The sequence below is a fragment of the Salmo trutta genome, chromosome 27, assembly GCF_901001165.1.
Source record: "Salmo trutta chromosome 27, fSalTru1.1, whole genome shotgun sequence".
NCBI lineage: Eukaryota > Metazoa > Chordata > Actinopteri > Salmoniformes > Salmonidae > Salmo > Salmo trutta.
Window position 1 is genome coordinate 14,238,436 of NC_042983.1, and position 17,181 is coordinate 14,255,616.

At 43.0% G+C, this 17,181-nt stretch overlaps 1 protein-coding gene across 2 annotated transcripts in view; it reads right to left on the minus strand.

The window, feature by feature from the left end:
• Positions 1–17,181, minus strand: part of iqgap2 (IQ motif containing GTPase activating protein 2) — a 79,033-nt gene that overhangs the window by 24,574 nt on the left and 37,278 nt on the right. For both annotated transcript variants that reach the window (XM_029716789.1, XM_029716788.1), the window contains exons 3-12: positions 10,938–11,094; positions 10,136–10,213; positions 9,123–9,199; positions 3,910–3,977; positions 3,101–3,214; positions 2,687–2,865; positions 1,782–1,869; positions 1,285–1,448; positions 384–471; positions 82–245 (exon numbers count right to left, since the gene is read on the minus strand). In XM_029716789.1, the coding sequence (XP_029572649.1) occupies positions 82–245; positions 384–471; positions 1,285–1,448; positions 1,782–1,869; positions 2,687–2,865; positions 3,101–3,214; positions 3,910–3,977; positions 9,123–9,199; positions 10,136–10,213; positions 10,938–11,094 (1,177 nt within the window). The remainder of the gene's footprint in view (positions 1–81; positions 246–383; positions 472–1,284; positions 1,449–1,781; positions 1,870–2,686; positions 2,866–3,100; positions 3,215–3,909; positions 3,978–9,122; positions 9,200–10,135; positions 10,214–10,937; positions 11,095–17,181) is intronic.

Below are 17,181 nucleotides of genomic sequence, written 5' to 3' on the forward strand. Positions count from 1 at the left end.
ATCATAGCTTAAAATAGGAAAGTGTAATTTCAACTCAAATGTGTGTGTGTTAGTGTGTGAATGCCTGCATGCGTACGTCACCTTTGCCCCCTGTATCTGCAGGCTGAACAGTTCGGTCTGGTAGAGGTTGGCAGCTGTCTGGTAGACAATAGGAAGCTGGGCCTCTGGGTTCATCAGCTCCTCCACCGTCTCTGCTGCTACGCCATGACGAATGGCCGCGTTGATCGCTACAATGGCCTCCAGTTCTGAACAGGAAAACCATCATACTCATCAATCTTCATATAATGCAGATGGCAAAGGATTAGCAACCTAAAAATACTCAAACACATTTATTCTGATGTAATTCATATAAATTACTGGAATGGGAGGCGAGGGGTGCTTACTTCGTTTCTCTGCCTCAGCAAAGTCGTTGGTGGAGCTGACCACCCTCTGAATCTCCTCCCTCTGCAGCGTCATTGCACCTCCAGCGTCCTGAGGTCCAAAGAGAAAGTGTTTGGGTGAAAAGTTCAATTTAATAGAAAAATCCTGGTTCTGTAACACTAATGCAACTTTAATCAACAAATAAAGTCCGGGGCTGTTGAAGGCAAAAACACATCTACACAGTGTGTTAGTATTCTCCTTTCTTTTGACAGAACACCTTATATCCCGACACCTGTAAAAACCTACTAGACACGCATCCACTACTTTGACCACTGGCCTTACCAGCGGTGTAAAGTACTTCAGTGAAAATACTTTAAAGTACTACTTAAGTCATTTTTTGGGGTATCTGTACTTTACTATTTATATTTTTGGCAACATTTACTTTCACATTCCTAAAGAAAATGTACTTTTTACTCCATACATTTTCCCTGACACCCAAAAGTACTCGTTACATTTTGACAGGAAAATGGTCCAATTCACACACTTATCAAGAGAACATCCCTGGTCATCTCTACTGCCGCTGATCTGGCGGATTCACTAAACACAAAATGCTCCATTTGTAAATGATGTCTGAGTGTTGGAGTGTGCCCCTGGCTATCCTTCAATTAAAAAAATAAAAATGTGCCGTCTGGTTTGCTTTAATGTAAGGAACTTGAAATATTTTATACTTTTGATACTTTAGTTCATTTTAGCTATTCCATTTACTTTTGATACTTGAGTAAAAGTAAAATGTATTTGGTTTTAAATATACTTAAGTAGTATTTTACTGGGTGACTTTCACTTGAGTCATTTTATATCAAGGCATCTTTACTTTTACTCAAGTATGACAATTGAGTACTTTTTCAACCACTGGGCCTTACTGACCCGAGCCTTGACTTCGCAGTAGGAGGTTAAGTGCTCCAGGTACCAGTGGGAGTTTGCCTCCTGGACCCCCAGCATTCCTAGAGCGGGCACCCTGAGCCCAGCCAGCAAAGCAGCCTCGTCCTGGGCAGAGATGGCCTGGTTCACCTCCCGCACCGCCACCTGGGCTGGAGAGACAGACAAGCGGGAGCAGGGGTTGGATGGAGACACTGGCCACAACCCCCCCTCGGCCACTACCTCTAGACCATGTGTGGAGGGCCGAGAGTCTGCGGATTTTCACTCCTCCCTTGTACATGATTAAGGTCAATGATTAGTTAGAAACTCCTCTCACCTGGTTGCCTAGGTCTTAATTGGACACAAATTGAGAAGAAATAAGGAAAAGCAGCAGCCACACGGCCCTACAGAATTTGAGTTTCACACCCCTGCTCTAGACATTCTGAAGGCCTATCCTAGAGATGTTCATTATAGAACTGAGGTCATAAGACAGGAACTGTAGTTACTGTTAACACGGTCAATGCTGCTCTGGATCTCCTGCTGGGTCAGCAGCTCCTCATAAACATCTCTCTCCTCTGTGGCTACAGATGAGCGCTGAACACGGAGACAAGAGAAAAGCATCGTGTTAGATGGACTATAAATGTACATTCTTAAAAGGATAATACGAGATACCGGCAATCAGGCCGTTTTCTACTTAACCAGAGTCAGATGAACTCATGGATACCATTTTTTTGCATGCTAGCTATATCGGTAGACTTCCAGTCTTTGCTCGAATACTAGTTAGCATTGGCTCGCAAAACTACCTTCAACTTCCTTCAAACTGCACAGTAAGACATAAAAATGGTATTCATGAGTTCATCTGGCTCTGGTCAAGTAGAAAGAATATCGCACTATCCCTTCAAGCTTTTTTAAATGTTGTGCATATTGAAACTAAATCTGTCATGCTAAAATTGTTGATAATCTGGACATCATATTAACTTCAGATTTCATGTCTTTGCTGAAGAAATGTGTAATTTAACACAGTGGGTCATGTTTACACAGAGTTAGTGAGGAGTATGGGAGGAGAGATGCCAGTTTGTTTGGGATGACTAGTGTTGTAGTGGGAGTTCAGCTGACGCTGCAGCCACTGGAATGTCATGGCAAGTGTTTCAGGTGGTAGTCACTGCAGACAAGAATCATATACTACCAATTCTCACTACCTCTCTGCCTGGTCTAAGAGGTTTCTGTTCAGAACAGGGTCAAGTTGCTGATCCATGATGAGTTTTGAAAATTCTACCAGAATCAGGGCCCATAGATCTCTGGTCAAAAGCAGTGATCTTGAAAGAGAATGGGATGCCATTTGGGACAGACTTTTTTTTACTGACTCTTGCGTGGAAAGGACAACAACAGGGAGGCTCTCAGAGTTCCTCACCCTGCCTGAGGCCTGGTCCTCCTTGCTAGCCTTGGCCCAGCTCAGTGTAACCTGGTAGTCCTGGGCAAGCTCTTCCCCAGTGTTCCTCAACATGGCGTTGGGGTTCTTCAACGCCCCCATGGTCACTGTCGCCTCACCCTTATCCACCGCCTCGTTGATGGCAAACACAGCAGCGTGCACTGGGGACAGAGGCAAGAATAAGTACCACTCAGAAGCAAACAACTTTTGTTTAAGCCCAGCACTAACACAACAGATTCAACTAATCATCAAGGCCTGGATTATCTCAATCAGATGTTTTTGTGCTGTGCTGGAACCAAACCCTGCACACCCTATGGGTCTATTCAGGAGCAGGATAGAAGACCAGTAGTCTCCAGAGGTAATCCAGTGGACGGAACAGTGTACTGTACTACTTACAGGCTGCCTCGTCCACTGAGAGCTCGTTGGCCAGGATGCCTCCTATCTTACTGAAGGTTGGCATCTGGATGCCGTACTTCTCCAGCTCACTCCGCATGTTACTGATCTCCTCCTCTGTGGGACAGACAGGATCACATGACAAACAGGTCAGCCAAACTGGCACAGCAGGAAACCTCTATACCCTAGGAGCAAAGGAGGTTGGTGGCACCTTAACTGGGGAGAACGGGCTCATGGTAATGACTGGAGCGGAATCAGTGGAATGGTGTCAAGTACATCAAACACATGGTTTCCTGGTGTTTGATGCTATTCCATTTGCGCCGTTCCGACCATTATTATGAGCCGTTCTGTGCCTAGGAGAGGGACTGCTCATTCACTAGCAACCTATATAACATCAAGACACACTGGAAATTTTAAACAGAACGGTAAAGAGACGTGTTTGGTATATCACACTTCACTCATATCAACCAAGTTACAATCATCTCCACAGTGCTTATCGAATTGAACACGCAGCTGGGAGTGAGTGATGACATTCTGTTTCGATCAAAACCAAACATGAGCACCAATTATGTTATGTCAGCGTTCATTCTGGAGCAGTTAGCTACATGCAACATGCTCATTTCACTGTCGTACAACTACGCAGCAACTGTTGTTAGAGGTTCACGGACCCAGCCTCCAGTTCAAACCTGGCTGGTGCCAGGCAGAGAAGAACGCTATGGGTTGACGTTAGAGTACAGGATGAACTCCAGCTATGGCTCCTATCATACCTCAAACTATCATGATGTAGTAGAGCTGGTATAGCCTGGTCTTACCTGTGAAGGCCACTTTCCCCAGCAGGTCCTGGATCTGTGGTGCAATGCCCAGTTTGAACAGGTATAAGCTGTGGGGGGGGGGGGGAGAATGGAAAGGAATGAAGCTCCAAACTTCAATTCATTAACTTACTTAGATTTAACGGTTAGGAAGAAAGGGTAGCAAGCTGAAGTTAAGATGTGGCTGTTTACTCAATAACTCCGAGGCAGGGGAAACCTACATTTACAAACATCTATACATCTGCATCCATCCACACTTCAGCCGAGCTTGAATACTTCAGAAATGAATCCTTCCTCTTGCCTTGGGTTAGCAAGGAAACCGCCATATTCCTTTCACCTATGAAAGCATGTCAATCCGATCAGTGATGACTTGAAGGAAATGAAGGAAGGAAGGATGCATCCCAACAGGACCTTGAAACATCCATCTGCTCCAGATCAAACTAGGAGTGTCAGCCAAACGGCAATGTCTCCTTCTCCCCACAGGGGGGCATTGTGTGCTCAGAGAAAGCAGCAGTAACAATCCTGACATGCAAACTGCACTGTCCTGAGTCCCGTCAGCCTGAAACGAACCTAACACGGCAGGCGTAGAATGACACCTGAGCGGGGTCCCCATTTCCGTTTTTTAGGGGAAATGGAAGTTGAAAATACTGTATCCCTGAAAACCAGAAATATCCGCTTTCTGCCAACGGTGCTAACTATGGGTGGCCTGAAACAAACAGGTGGCTGGAAACTGCATTCAACTTTCATCTGCCAGCAGGTTCCTGATAAGTTGGCATTCATTATATTGGGCTAGTGCCTGTAACTGTGTGTATGAGGAGGCTATGATAGTGCTATGTTAGCCTCTAAACTCTGTGTGTGTATGTGAGTGTAAACAGGGACACAGGTCTGTTCCTTAGGGCTGTAAAGTCTGCTGAGACAGAGGTAAGGCCAAAGGTTTAATATGTTGTTAACCCATGGCTGGCTGGCAGACTCAGCCCTGCTGTGAGATAAACAGCTGACTGAGACTGAGGATAATGATGGAGGCTTCGTTAGATCATCCTGCTGACTTGGTCAATAAGCACGTAGGAAGGACACGGAAAAACATCCTCCTTCCTTTCCCTCCACACAAACACACTCTCCCCCCTCTTCACACACACGCATACACAAAACGTGACACCGTCACCAACACACACACATGCCCAACCAATCCAATCAGATCCAGAGTCAATACTTATGTTCAGTTTCCATTCTATTGTGGTGCCCTTCAATTTTTCCACTGTACTGAATTCTCAACAAAGACCCATTAACCCAGTGTGTCTACTTCTCCTCAGAGCTAGTGTATTCCCTGGCTCCCAGTGGGGGTTAGACCAGCCTGCCAGGAAGGAAGATCACGTGTGTGTGTGTGTGTGTGTGTGTGTGTGTGTGTGTGTCTGCGCACACAGGGAGGGAAGGAAGCTGATCCTCATGGGCCCTGACCAAACAGCTAAAAAAAATTAAGAAAACAAGCCAACTCGCTAACACGTTCACTCCAATTCTCTGCCACATTCAGATGCGAGCCACCCTTTACTGTACACTGTAATGTGTACATGACATAACTGTATACATGAGTCAGTGTGGGCACAGAAACCAGAGCCCGGGGGGAAAAACTGTCAGTACAAAACCTCCTACTAGTAGTGACACTATTGACATCACACAATGACTAAGTGTCACTACAGAGCTGTTACTTCTACTAGCACCACACTATGACAGCAGCTCTCAGGTGAGATTGGAGACTGAGGCGGTCTTAAATGGCACCCTATAAATAGTGCACTATTTTCTTTTAATAATTCTCCCCAATTTCGTGGTATCCAATTGGTAGTTACAGTCTTGTCCCATCACTGCAACTCCCGTCTGGACTCGGGAAGGTCGAGAGCCGATAGGGCTCTGGTCTAAAGTAGTGCGCTAAATAGGAAAAAGGTTGCCATTTGGGATGGAGACAGTGTAGTCTTGCCTGTTTCTTTTCTGGAGATGTTAACAGGGGTGTGTCTACTACAGTATGCAGTGATATCAGATGTTCAGTGTTCAAAAGGATGAGCCAGTCAGCCGTTACAGTACGTTGCTGGACCTTAGCCCTCTCAAGCCTGTGTGACGAGTATGAATGCACAGTCCATAATCAGGACATGAACCAATCATGATCTTCAACACACTTTTATTCCGTTAATAAAGTTATTCAACAGTTATGCCTCTTAGTATAATAATCTGAGGCCAGCTCGCATCAAATAGGTGTGAACCTGCCATAACATTATGTTATATAACATTATGCGTGTGCTGCATATGCAGTGCATTCGGAAAGTATTCAGACCCCTTGACTTTCCACATTTTGTTACGCACAGCCTTATTCCAAAACGTATTAAATCGTTTTTCCCCCTCATTAATCTACACACAATACCCCATAATGACAAAGCAAAAACTGTTTACTTTTCTTTAGCAAATGTATAAAAAATAAAAAAAACAAATTACTTAAGAATTCAGACCCTTTACTCACTACTTTGTTGAAGCACCTTTGGCAGTGATTACAGCCTCGAGTCTTATTGGGTATGATGCTACAAGCTTGGCACACCTGTATTGGGAGGAGTTTCTCCCATTCTTCTATGCCGATCCCCTCAAGCGCAGTCAGGTTGGATGAGGAGCGTCGCTGCACAGCTATTTTCAGGTCTCTCTAGAGATGTTCAAGTCCAGGCTCTGGCTAGGCCACTCAAGGACATTCAGAGACTTGTCCGAAAGCCACTCCTGCGCTGTCTTGGTTGTGTGCTTATGGTCGTTGTCCTGTTGGAAGGTGAACTTGTGCTTTGGAGCAGGTTTTCATCAAGGATCTCTGTACTTTTCTCCATTCATCTTTCTCTCGATCCTGACAAGTCTCCCAGTCCCTAGTCCCTGCTGCTGATAAAACATCCCCATAGCATGATGCCGCCACCACCACGCTTCACCGTAGGGATGGTGCCAGGTTTCCTCCAGACGTGACGCTTGGCATTCAGGCCAAAGAGTTCAATCTTGGTTTCATCAGACCAGAGAATCTTGTGTCTCATGGTCTGAGAGTCTTTAGGTGCCTTTTGGCAAACTCCAAGCAGGCTTTCATGTGCCTTTTACTGAGGGATGGCTCCGTCTGGCCTTCACTACCCTAAAAGCCTTTTTGGTGGAGTGCTGCAGAGATGGTTGATCTTCTGGAAGGTTCTCCCATCTCCACAGAGGAACTCCGGAGCTCTGTCAGAGTGACCATCGGGTTCTTGGTCACCTCCCTGACCAAGGCCCTTCACCCCCAATTGCTCAGTTTGACTGGGTGGCCAGCTCTAGGAAGAGTCATGGTGGTTCCAAACTTCTTCCATTTAAGAATGATGGGGGCCACTGTGTTCTTGGGGACCTTCTATGCTGCAGAAATGTTTTGGTACCCTTCCCCAGATCTGTGCCTTGACACAATCCTGTCTCTGAACTCTACGGACAATTCCTTTGATCTCATGGCTTGGTTTTTGCTCTGACATGCACTGTCAACTGTGGGATCTTATATAGACAGGTGTGTGCCTTTCCAAATCATGTCCAATCAATTGAATACACCACAGGTGGACTCCAATCAGGTTGTTGAAACATCAAGGATGATCAATGGAAACAGGATGCACCTGAGCTCAATTTCGAGTATCATAGCAAAGGGTCTGTCTACTTATCTTATTTACATGAGTTAGTTATTGTTTATACATTTGCTAACATTTATAAAACCTGTTTTTACTTTGTCATTATGGGGTATTGTGTGTAGATTGATGAGGCAAAAAAGTGATTTAATCAATTTTAAAATAAGGCTGTAATGTAACAAGAGCTGTGGAAAAAGTCAAGGGGTCTGAATACTTGCCGAATGCACAGTAGAGAAGAAAGCCTAACACTGGAGGATGTGAAGTTAAATCCCTCTGAGCAGGATGAAAACCATTTCCAGTTCCTTTTTTATATAATACAGGTATTTGTCTCACTGCAAGTTAGGATTGCACATGAAAAGAAAATAGGCTTCAGATAAAAATATGGAACTACTGTAGGCCTATTAATTAAAAAACAAAAAAGCTGAGTGAAACAACATCTGGCTTTACTTAAAGAGCCTGATGATATGTGTGAGAATGACATCATTGCCATCACTTGTACACCTGGACAATATTATCAAAGGAGACACTAAATGACTTGAGACAGCCTAGGCCTATAGATTGAGTCATTTCCTGTCTACAGACGGTTTCAACGTGTACAGGAAGTCACCTCATCAGTTCCGAGAGTGAGTTTGGGAAATGACTGCTTATTGCCACACCTTTGTCACTCAAATGTTGAAGATGGCACATGTTGTAACCACAAACTGAAACCAAAAGGACCACAGACTATAATAGTTTCAATGTTCATCCAGTCTTCTTCGCTTCTCTTGGTTCACACAATCTTGTTAGCATTTTCAAACGATCCCCTTTAGACAGTGATATCATGTGATATGCTTTTAGGACTCATCAAACCTCAGAAGGTGAGCTAAAAACATACAGTGCATTTGGAAAGTATTCAGACCTCTTGACTCATCAATTTACACACTATAACCCATAATGACAAAGCAAACAGGTTTTTAGTAATGTTTGCAAATAAAAACAAACTGAAATACCACATTTACATAAGTATTCAGACCCTATACTCAGTACTTTGTTGAAGCACCTTTGGCACTGATTACAGCCTCGAGTCTTCTTGTGTATGGTGGCTGGGCCACTCAAGGACATTGAGACTTGTCCCGAAGCCACTCCTGTGTTGTCTTGGCTGTGTGCTGAGGGTCGTTGTCCTGTTGGAAGGTGAACCGTCACCCCTGTCTGAGGTTCTGAGCACTCTGGAGCAGGTTTTCATCAAGGATCTCTGTACTTTTTTTGTAAATAATGTATTTCAGTTTTTTTTTTTATACATTTGCAAACATTTCTAAAAACCTGTTTTCACTGTCATTATGGGGTATTGTGTGTAGATTTTTGATTTCATCCATTTTAGAATAAGGCTGTAACATAACAAAATGTGGTAAGTCAAGAGGTCTGAATACTTTCCAAATGCACTGTAGACCTCCACAATATAAAGTGTAGTGAAGAAACAGAAACAAGAAATAGACTAGTGTGTGGTAGACAAAGAGTAAGATGATGTAAGCAGTAAGCCTAAAGGGGAAGGGGGGGTCAGTAAGAGACAAAAAAAAACATTGTGTTGGAATTCTGTCTTACCTTAATGCGTGTATGCAGTACACTACCTTGGGCATGTTTTTGCGATCGTACACATCTGTCGTTTCGGGATAGAATATCTGAAAGTAGAAACCAGAGGAGGCATTAGTCATGGATCTTTCATTACAGTCTTCTGATACCTTGTTGAGTGCAGCGGCCAAGGAGTCATATCAAGAACACTACATCTTTTAGGCTGTCAGTTTCATTTTCAAGCTGTGGCAGTCTGACACTATTCCTCTGTATCCACCTGGTCACTGCCACACACCTTTAGTTGCATTACAGTGTGTGCTTCCTTTCTCCTATACATAAAGTACATCTGGCTGCTGTGTACGTGCATGTGTTTTCTCAGAAGGGAACAGCACTGCTGAACAACAGTGAAGGGAACAACCGTGAAGCATCCTATTCCCCTGCCCTGATCATTCTTGTGAATTAAAATTAATTGAGAAACATTTTCAAGCATCAATAATGACAAGAGCCCATAATAACCACATGAATAAACAATATCTCATATTCATTAGTTCTTTGTCTACTCCTAAGATTCTGCTTCCCCCAAAACAGAGGAATTGATCGATTGATTTGATCATCAAACAGGCATCTCCAGAGCGGTTCCAGTGTTAGCATCACATGGCATGACGATAAGGTGTTAGCATTCTCCATATCAGCTCCAGTGGGAACACCTTTTGTCCCTACCCATAAAAGATGCATTGGTGCTGATAACACTCTATTTGCGGTAGCAATAGTAGTACAGGCACCACAGTTAACACCCTCCTAGCGTTGGTCTCAGGCCTCTCATAAGAAAACAGTAGAACGGTGTGCTTTATTTACCTGGCCTAGTGAAAGTCTCACAGGTGTTTGACTGCGTATGTGTGTCCTTTGACTTAGTAAAATCTGTCATAAAACAGGCAACTCAACCTTGTGATATCACCAGTTACTACTGGTTATGATACTGTATGCCACTGGAAGGAGGGACTTGGGCAGTGTGTGTGTGTGTGTGTGTGTGTGTGTGTTAGTTTTACCTTGGGCAGCCCTACAGATTCCATGGCCCGTAGCCACTGCACCGTGTTGTCTGTGTGTCTGAAGTGAAGTCCTGTGTGCTGGAGACAAAAACAGGCAAAACAGAAACATTAGATCCCAGCAACTGAGTCTTTTGTATATAACAAATAGCATGTTTTTGGTAGGAAACTCACGCACCAAAAGATGGAGTGTGTGTGAGTGAGTGTGTTGTGTCAGCACAGCTGCTGGCTGTAGGGGGGGTTGCTAGCTCTCTGCCCCATGGAAGATGGTTGACAGGAAGTGGAAATGTCTGCGATGGATCTGGGATTAGACACTTCCTGTCTGACTCCATGGAGGTGTGTGTGTGTGTGGGGGGGGGGGTACTAGATAGGGGAGGAAGTATGCGGGAGAGCAGAAGAACTAGATAGAGGGGAGGTGGTGTGGGGGAGGGGGGTACTAGATAGGGGAGGAAGTATGCGGGAGAGCAGAAGAACTAGATAGAGGGGAGGTGGTGTGGGGGAGAGGGTACTAGATAGGGGAGGAAGTATGCGGGAGAGCAGAAGAACTAGATAGAGGGGAGGTGGTGTGGGGGAGAGAGGGGAGAGGGTACTAGATAGTGCCCACTGCCACCCAGATTTGTGGTTGTGTGTGTCAGTTTTATTCAGTATCCTAGTAGTTTAGTTAAATGAATAGTCTGAAAAATAGTGTCAAGTAACTTGACAAGAGCTTCAACATTAGAGCGTGATAAGAAATGGCATCATGCCAACTTGATAGAATGTTGATCTGAAGTGTAAGAGTATTCCGTGGTATGAGGACAAAGGTCACCTTGTAGCGGGTCTGGTCCCTGTCGTAGATCTTCTTCTCAGACACCATCTTGGGGGCGAAGAACTTGGCCAGTTTTCCAAGGTAGACTCCGTTCCTCAGACCCTCCTCTAACTCTGTGGTGGGGGGCAGCTCCTCCTCTACACACGCCTCCATCCACCTGGGGATACGCAAACACACTGATCTCAGAACGGAAAACATGGAAATAAATCAAAAATATTTCCTGCTTTGCTCCTTTGGGGGGACACCCATTACGGCATAATTGACCTGAATGGGGATGCCCGTTCTACTAATTCTATGACGGCAACATCTGTTGTCATTCATTTGGAGACGATTGGAACAGAAACTGAGGGATCTCACAACAAAATGGCCACATCTCTCAAGTCATTCATATGGAGCAATAGGGAAGAGACACTGATATCACAACCGAATAATACAGTTATTTTCTAGAAACACGGACCAATGTTTCCTTTGGATAATTTGTTAGGCTGGGTATAGGGTCCTGTCCTGCCTTTTTATCCTAATGGTGAGGCCAGATAAACACTAGCAGAGACACTGATCCCAGAACTTCGTAGGTACATTTAACTATCACAGCTTTGAGGAGCTTATGGATAATGTCATTTCCAGTTAAAAAAGGACCCATGAGCACCAACATGTGACGTTCACAGAAGCATATCAAATTGGGTGTCAAATGAAGGCTAAGAACCTATATTTTTGGGAAATTAAAGCATAGATACATTTTTCAACCATTTTCCATCCAAAAAATTAGGCCCAAGTAATGGCTTTGATTTCTGGTCAAACGTATGGAAAAGAGGACTTAGAAAACCTCTACTAGAAAAAGTTAATTAATTAGAAATGTACAAAACGCAATATTGTTGAAGTAAAGACCCCTGCCTACTAATAACCACACATATTTAGTTTGAGAAATAATTTCTGTAAGTTTAAGAACCATTGCCTTGTGCCTTGTAATTCCGTTACCAAAAACACACACACAGGCCTACCAATTTGTTTTAGTGTTTTTACTGATATACATTTAAGTGATTATAACTCAGAATTCTGTTACCAAATCGGAATTCCAGCGATTTAATTGGCAACAATGGAAAATCATAGCAGCGACAAACCACATTTGGGTCACCTGCTACTGTCCTCCCTTCCACTGGCATAATGTTGTTCAGCTCACCTCTCATGTTACCTCTCCCGGCTCTTACTTACACCTACCCATGAGCCCCCTCTCTTTTTATTTACCGTAACCAGCATCTGCACCCACTGAGCACCGACTGACACCGGACGTTCAAAAGTTATTGAAGGTGGGTCAGTCTGCCCTGACCTTGATATCAACGTCCATAGACGTTTTTTGGGCCGGTCCGGAATGGCCTTGATTTGGCCTGAATTTAATTTTAGTACTTTTTTTTTTTTTTTACACATTCTTTCTCTCCCCAATTTCGTGATATCCAATTGGTAGTTACAGTCTTGTCCATACGGGAGTTGCAGCGATGGGACTCGGGAGAAGTGAAGGTCGAGAGCAATGCGTCCTCCTAAACACGACCCTGCCAAGCCGCACTGCTTCTTAACACACTGCTCGCTTAACCCGGAAGACGGCCGCACCAATGTGTCGGAGGAAACACTACAACTGGTGACCGAAGTCATTGTGTATGCGCCTGGCCCGCCACAAGGAGTCGCTATAGCGCAATGGGACAAGGACATCCCGGCCGGCCAAACCCTCCCCTAACCCAGACGACGCTGGGCCAATTGTGTGCCGCCTCATGAGTCTCCCAGTCGTGGCCGGCTGCGACACAGCCTGGGATCGAACCTGGGTCTGTAGTGACACCTCCAGCACTGCGATGCAATGTCTTAGACCACTACACCCCTTGGGAGGCTCCAATTTGGCCCAAACATTTAGAGTGCAGTCCAGTATAATGTACTGTACTCTGATGTACTGTCCTGCGAAGTCCAAACTTGTGAAACAGACGTCCATGATTGGTTCAGATTTGGTCTGGTCCGGACCAACCAAATGTGATCTTGTTTAGGGGCGAAGCTCATTAGAACAATAGCCAGTGTGTAGAACAACACCCATACATGCAAAGGATGATATTGCATTTTTCTAATTATGTACCTATTCAGGATACATCACCATGAAGAGAATGACATTCATATCCATAATTATGCATTTTTGTTTAGTACAAATCAGGGACCCATGATGTAATTCCATAGTTCTGTAATTCTTACTGTAGTTCAATACCCGAAATAGATAATTTCATACTCAAGGTGTCATGTCATAGCTGACACCCCATTCTGTAGTTTTGGGAAAACGTGGCTGCATAAAGGGAGGATTGACACATATCAGAATAAAAAGACGCATGGCTTCTCTCTGAAACTTCACTATTCCCATTACACTTCATTATTATTATTCCAGTTATTACCTCTAAATGTTAGTCTGGTATACAAATTAAGAAATGTCAGATTGGAGAGGATTGTCACATTTTGATATTGACAACTTAACACATACGCTATCAGACTCAAAAGACATGTAATTTCACTATTGCATTACACTTTACTGCTTTTCTTTCCCTTTTCATTTATTTTTTGTATTGTTTTTGTTGCGAAATTTTTGGTTAAATGTAAAGTACCAGTCAAAAGTTTGGAACCATTTCCCGGTTTGAACGCTAGGTTTTGTAGACCTAAGACAACAGTAACATACAGTACCAGTCTGTACCAGTCATTCCATATCAAAATACGTTCTTTGGCTCAAGTTAACTTCTCTCAATATGAAAGCTGTCGTCATGGATACAAGCAGATATAAACAAACAGAACCTTGGTCGGTCCCTTACCTGAGATCTAAGAGCATGTGAGCCATCACCTGACTGACTGAATGGCCGCCTACACTAGTGCCATGAGAGTCAATATTGGCTTTTCACTGTACCTACAGTCCACGGTCCAAGAACAATGTCGTTAAGTTTGTCAAAAAGCACCCTGGAAGCACCTGGATGATCAAGACTCTTGGAAGAATGTTCTATGGACAGATGATTCAAAAGTACAGAACTTTTTGGACGACATGAGTTCCATAATGCCTGGCGAAAACCAAACACTGCATTCCACAGTAAGAACCTCATACCAACGTTTAAGCACGGTGGTGGTAGTGTGAGGGTTTGGGGATGCTTTGCTGCCTCAGGACCTGGACGACTTGCCTTAATAGAAGGAACCATTAATTCTGCTCTGTATCAGAATTATACAGCAGAATGTCAGGCCATCCGTCTGTGAGCTGAAGCTGAACAGCAGCAAGACAATGATTCAAAACGGACAATCAAGTCTACATGAAACATTTCTAAAAAGCAACGAATTTGAAGTTTTGGGATGGCCTAGTCAAAAGTACAGACCTAATCCCAATTGAGATATTGTAGTAGGACTTGAAAACAAGCAGTTCATGCTTGAAAACCCACAAATGTCAATGAGTTACAGCAGTTCTGAATGGGAGAGTGGGCCAAAATTACTCCACGGCGACATGAGAGACTGATCAACAACTACAGTAAGTGTTTGGTTGGAGTCATTGCAGGTAAAGGTGGCACAACCAGTTAGAGTGTAAGGGGGCAATTACTTTTTTACAAAGGGCATTGGGTGTTGCATAACTTTATGAAATAAATTAAATAAGTATGTAATTGTTGTGTTATTTGTTCACTCAGGTTCCCTTTAACTAGTATTAGGTGTTGGTCGAAGATCTGATAACATTTAATCTAAAAAGAAAATGCAAAAGTAGATAAAATTACAAAGGGGGCAAATACTTTTTCACGGCACTGTATACAAGCAGCTACTGACATAACACATTACATGTCAGTGTATCTATAAATGAACTGACATGCTTGGTGATGATAAACCGTCTCCGTCTGTGGCATTAATTGACTGGTACTGATCCAGTGGACCCAGAGAGAAGAGGCCATTGTTCCAGCTCCCACACTCACTGTCCAGCATACAAAGGCTTTTTTGGAACCAACACCTTAGGCCACACAGACTGGGGAGTTTTTCATGATGAAAATAAATGGAGGCAAAATCCTTGAGGAAAACCTGCTTCAGTCTGCTTTACACCAGACACTGGGAGGAGAATTCACATTTCAGCAGGACAATAACCTACAACAAAGCCAAATAGTCACTGGAGCTGCTTACCAAGAAGCGAGTGAATGTTCCTGGAGTGGCCAAGTTACAGTTAACTTACATCTGCTTAAAATTCTAGGGCAAGACTTGAAAATTGCTGTCTAGCCATGACCCCCCAACATCGACAGAGCTTGAAGAATTTTTTTAAGAATGGGCAAATATTGCATAATACAGTTGTGTATTGTGAGTATTGTGTAGATCGACAGTAACATTACAACTTTCAAAAAAATATGTATTCTTTAAACCTTTACTCCTGGGAATTGGCCTACATGGACAGGGATAAATTGAAATGTTTTTTTTTTTTACAGAAATATGAAAATAATTTGCATAATCATGGTAGCAATTGAAAAGGAACAGCTTGGAGATTACAGGAACAATTTTAGACCAAAATGCGAGTACACAACAGTTCACCTGACAAGACTGAATCCAAACATTACTGTTGATTTTATTTGCATTTTACATTTACTTTTCGCCACATTTGTTGATAACGAAATCTGAAAGTACTCTGGATACATTCAGTAAAATAATATTCCTGGAGAATGGGGGGGTAGATGCAATTTAAGACAGAACAATTACATGGGTTTAAATGAGGACCAACTGGTATCTCCAATTGCCCACACACCTCTCCAAAGTGTGCACAGTTCCTAAGCAATTTCAATGCACTTATGACTCGAAGAGTCTTTAACGATAAGGTACTTCTTTTTAGCTCTCCTAGCTGTGCCGTTGAGGAACTAGAGCAAGCACACTTGTAGTTGTTTCATTTGAAACACAACCCTGTGACGTGAATACCATTAATGTGATGACTTATTTTATCAAATCAATTAACTGTTTAATTATTACGTGATTAAATGAATCATGTAACAATTAACTCATTAGCAATCTTGGGGCACCACGGGAAAAGTTATTTAACGAGCTACTATCTCCCAACTTAAACTCAAAAAATAAATCTCTTACATCAATAACAGTAAAGTATTAATTATTATTAGCATCTCATTCTGAATGTCGTTGACTTCAACTCTGCACAAACCCTAGTCTAAATGATTCAGCGATAAATAAATAAGACAATGTGTAACTAATCACAGAATTACATAAACACACACAATATATGTTGAATTGATTACTAACATAATCCACTGAAAAGTCCCTAGTGGACTAACCCAATATGACGGCTGGTTACACAATGAAAAGGGTGGGGAAAGAAAGAGCGGGAGAAGGAGAGAAAGGAATTCAACTATCGTACATACAGTTGAATAATACGCTCATCGTGAATATGGATATTTAGCACCCTAACACCCGCTCATTCGGATTTAGAAATGCAACATTTACGCTTATATGTCTTTGTCGTCTCTCTGTTGAAACCCCTCGATCTGTCTGACGAATAGTTTGACAGAAAGTCTCTGGTTGTGTAAGTCTCTGGTTGTCCACCAGAGGTCACAATGTCCTTAGTAGTTGGCTTTGTTCTGGAAGTGTTCGTTAGACTGGATTCATTAGATGTTCCAATGGTCGGTTGATAGGAAAATGTTCCTCTTTTCTCGTCTTCGGTCGAGTTGCCTAGACTACGTTACATGCAGACCTGTAGGCGGTGCATGTTTTAGTCTAGTAGTCTTATTCTTTGTTGAGTTTCAGAGGATCTTACCATTTCGTAACATTCAGCTCACACTGTGGGTCACGATGCACATATACTGGTCTAGTAGTTTTAAACCATTTTACACGCTAGTAGCAACCCGGCAATGTACTGGTCTAATATGGTAATTCTTTAGGAGTCCTTTATAAGCACTCAGGCAAAAGGGGCGTTCCATCCTTTTGGCATAATGTCTGTGCTCACGTGAGCGTGGTTACTGACTGGGTAAAACTTTGTATGAAAAACCTCTCATTTAGAAGGCAAAAATCACATTTTATCTTCTCACAAATAGTTTATTTAATCATATAAGTTACAACATTAAGATATAACTCTGACATATACACTGTGAAAGCTCTTAAAGTTACAATATTTCCGTCATAGCGTCTTTAATGATATCACAAAATACATTATCTGACATGATTGTTCTTTAAGTCCCTCTCGACCATTTCACACATTTTTTGTTAGAAATATTGCTTCATTATC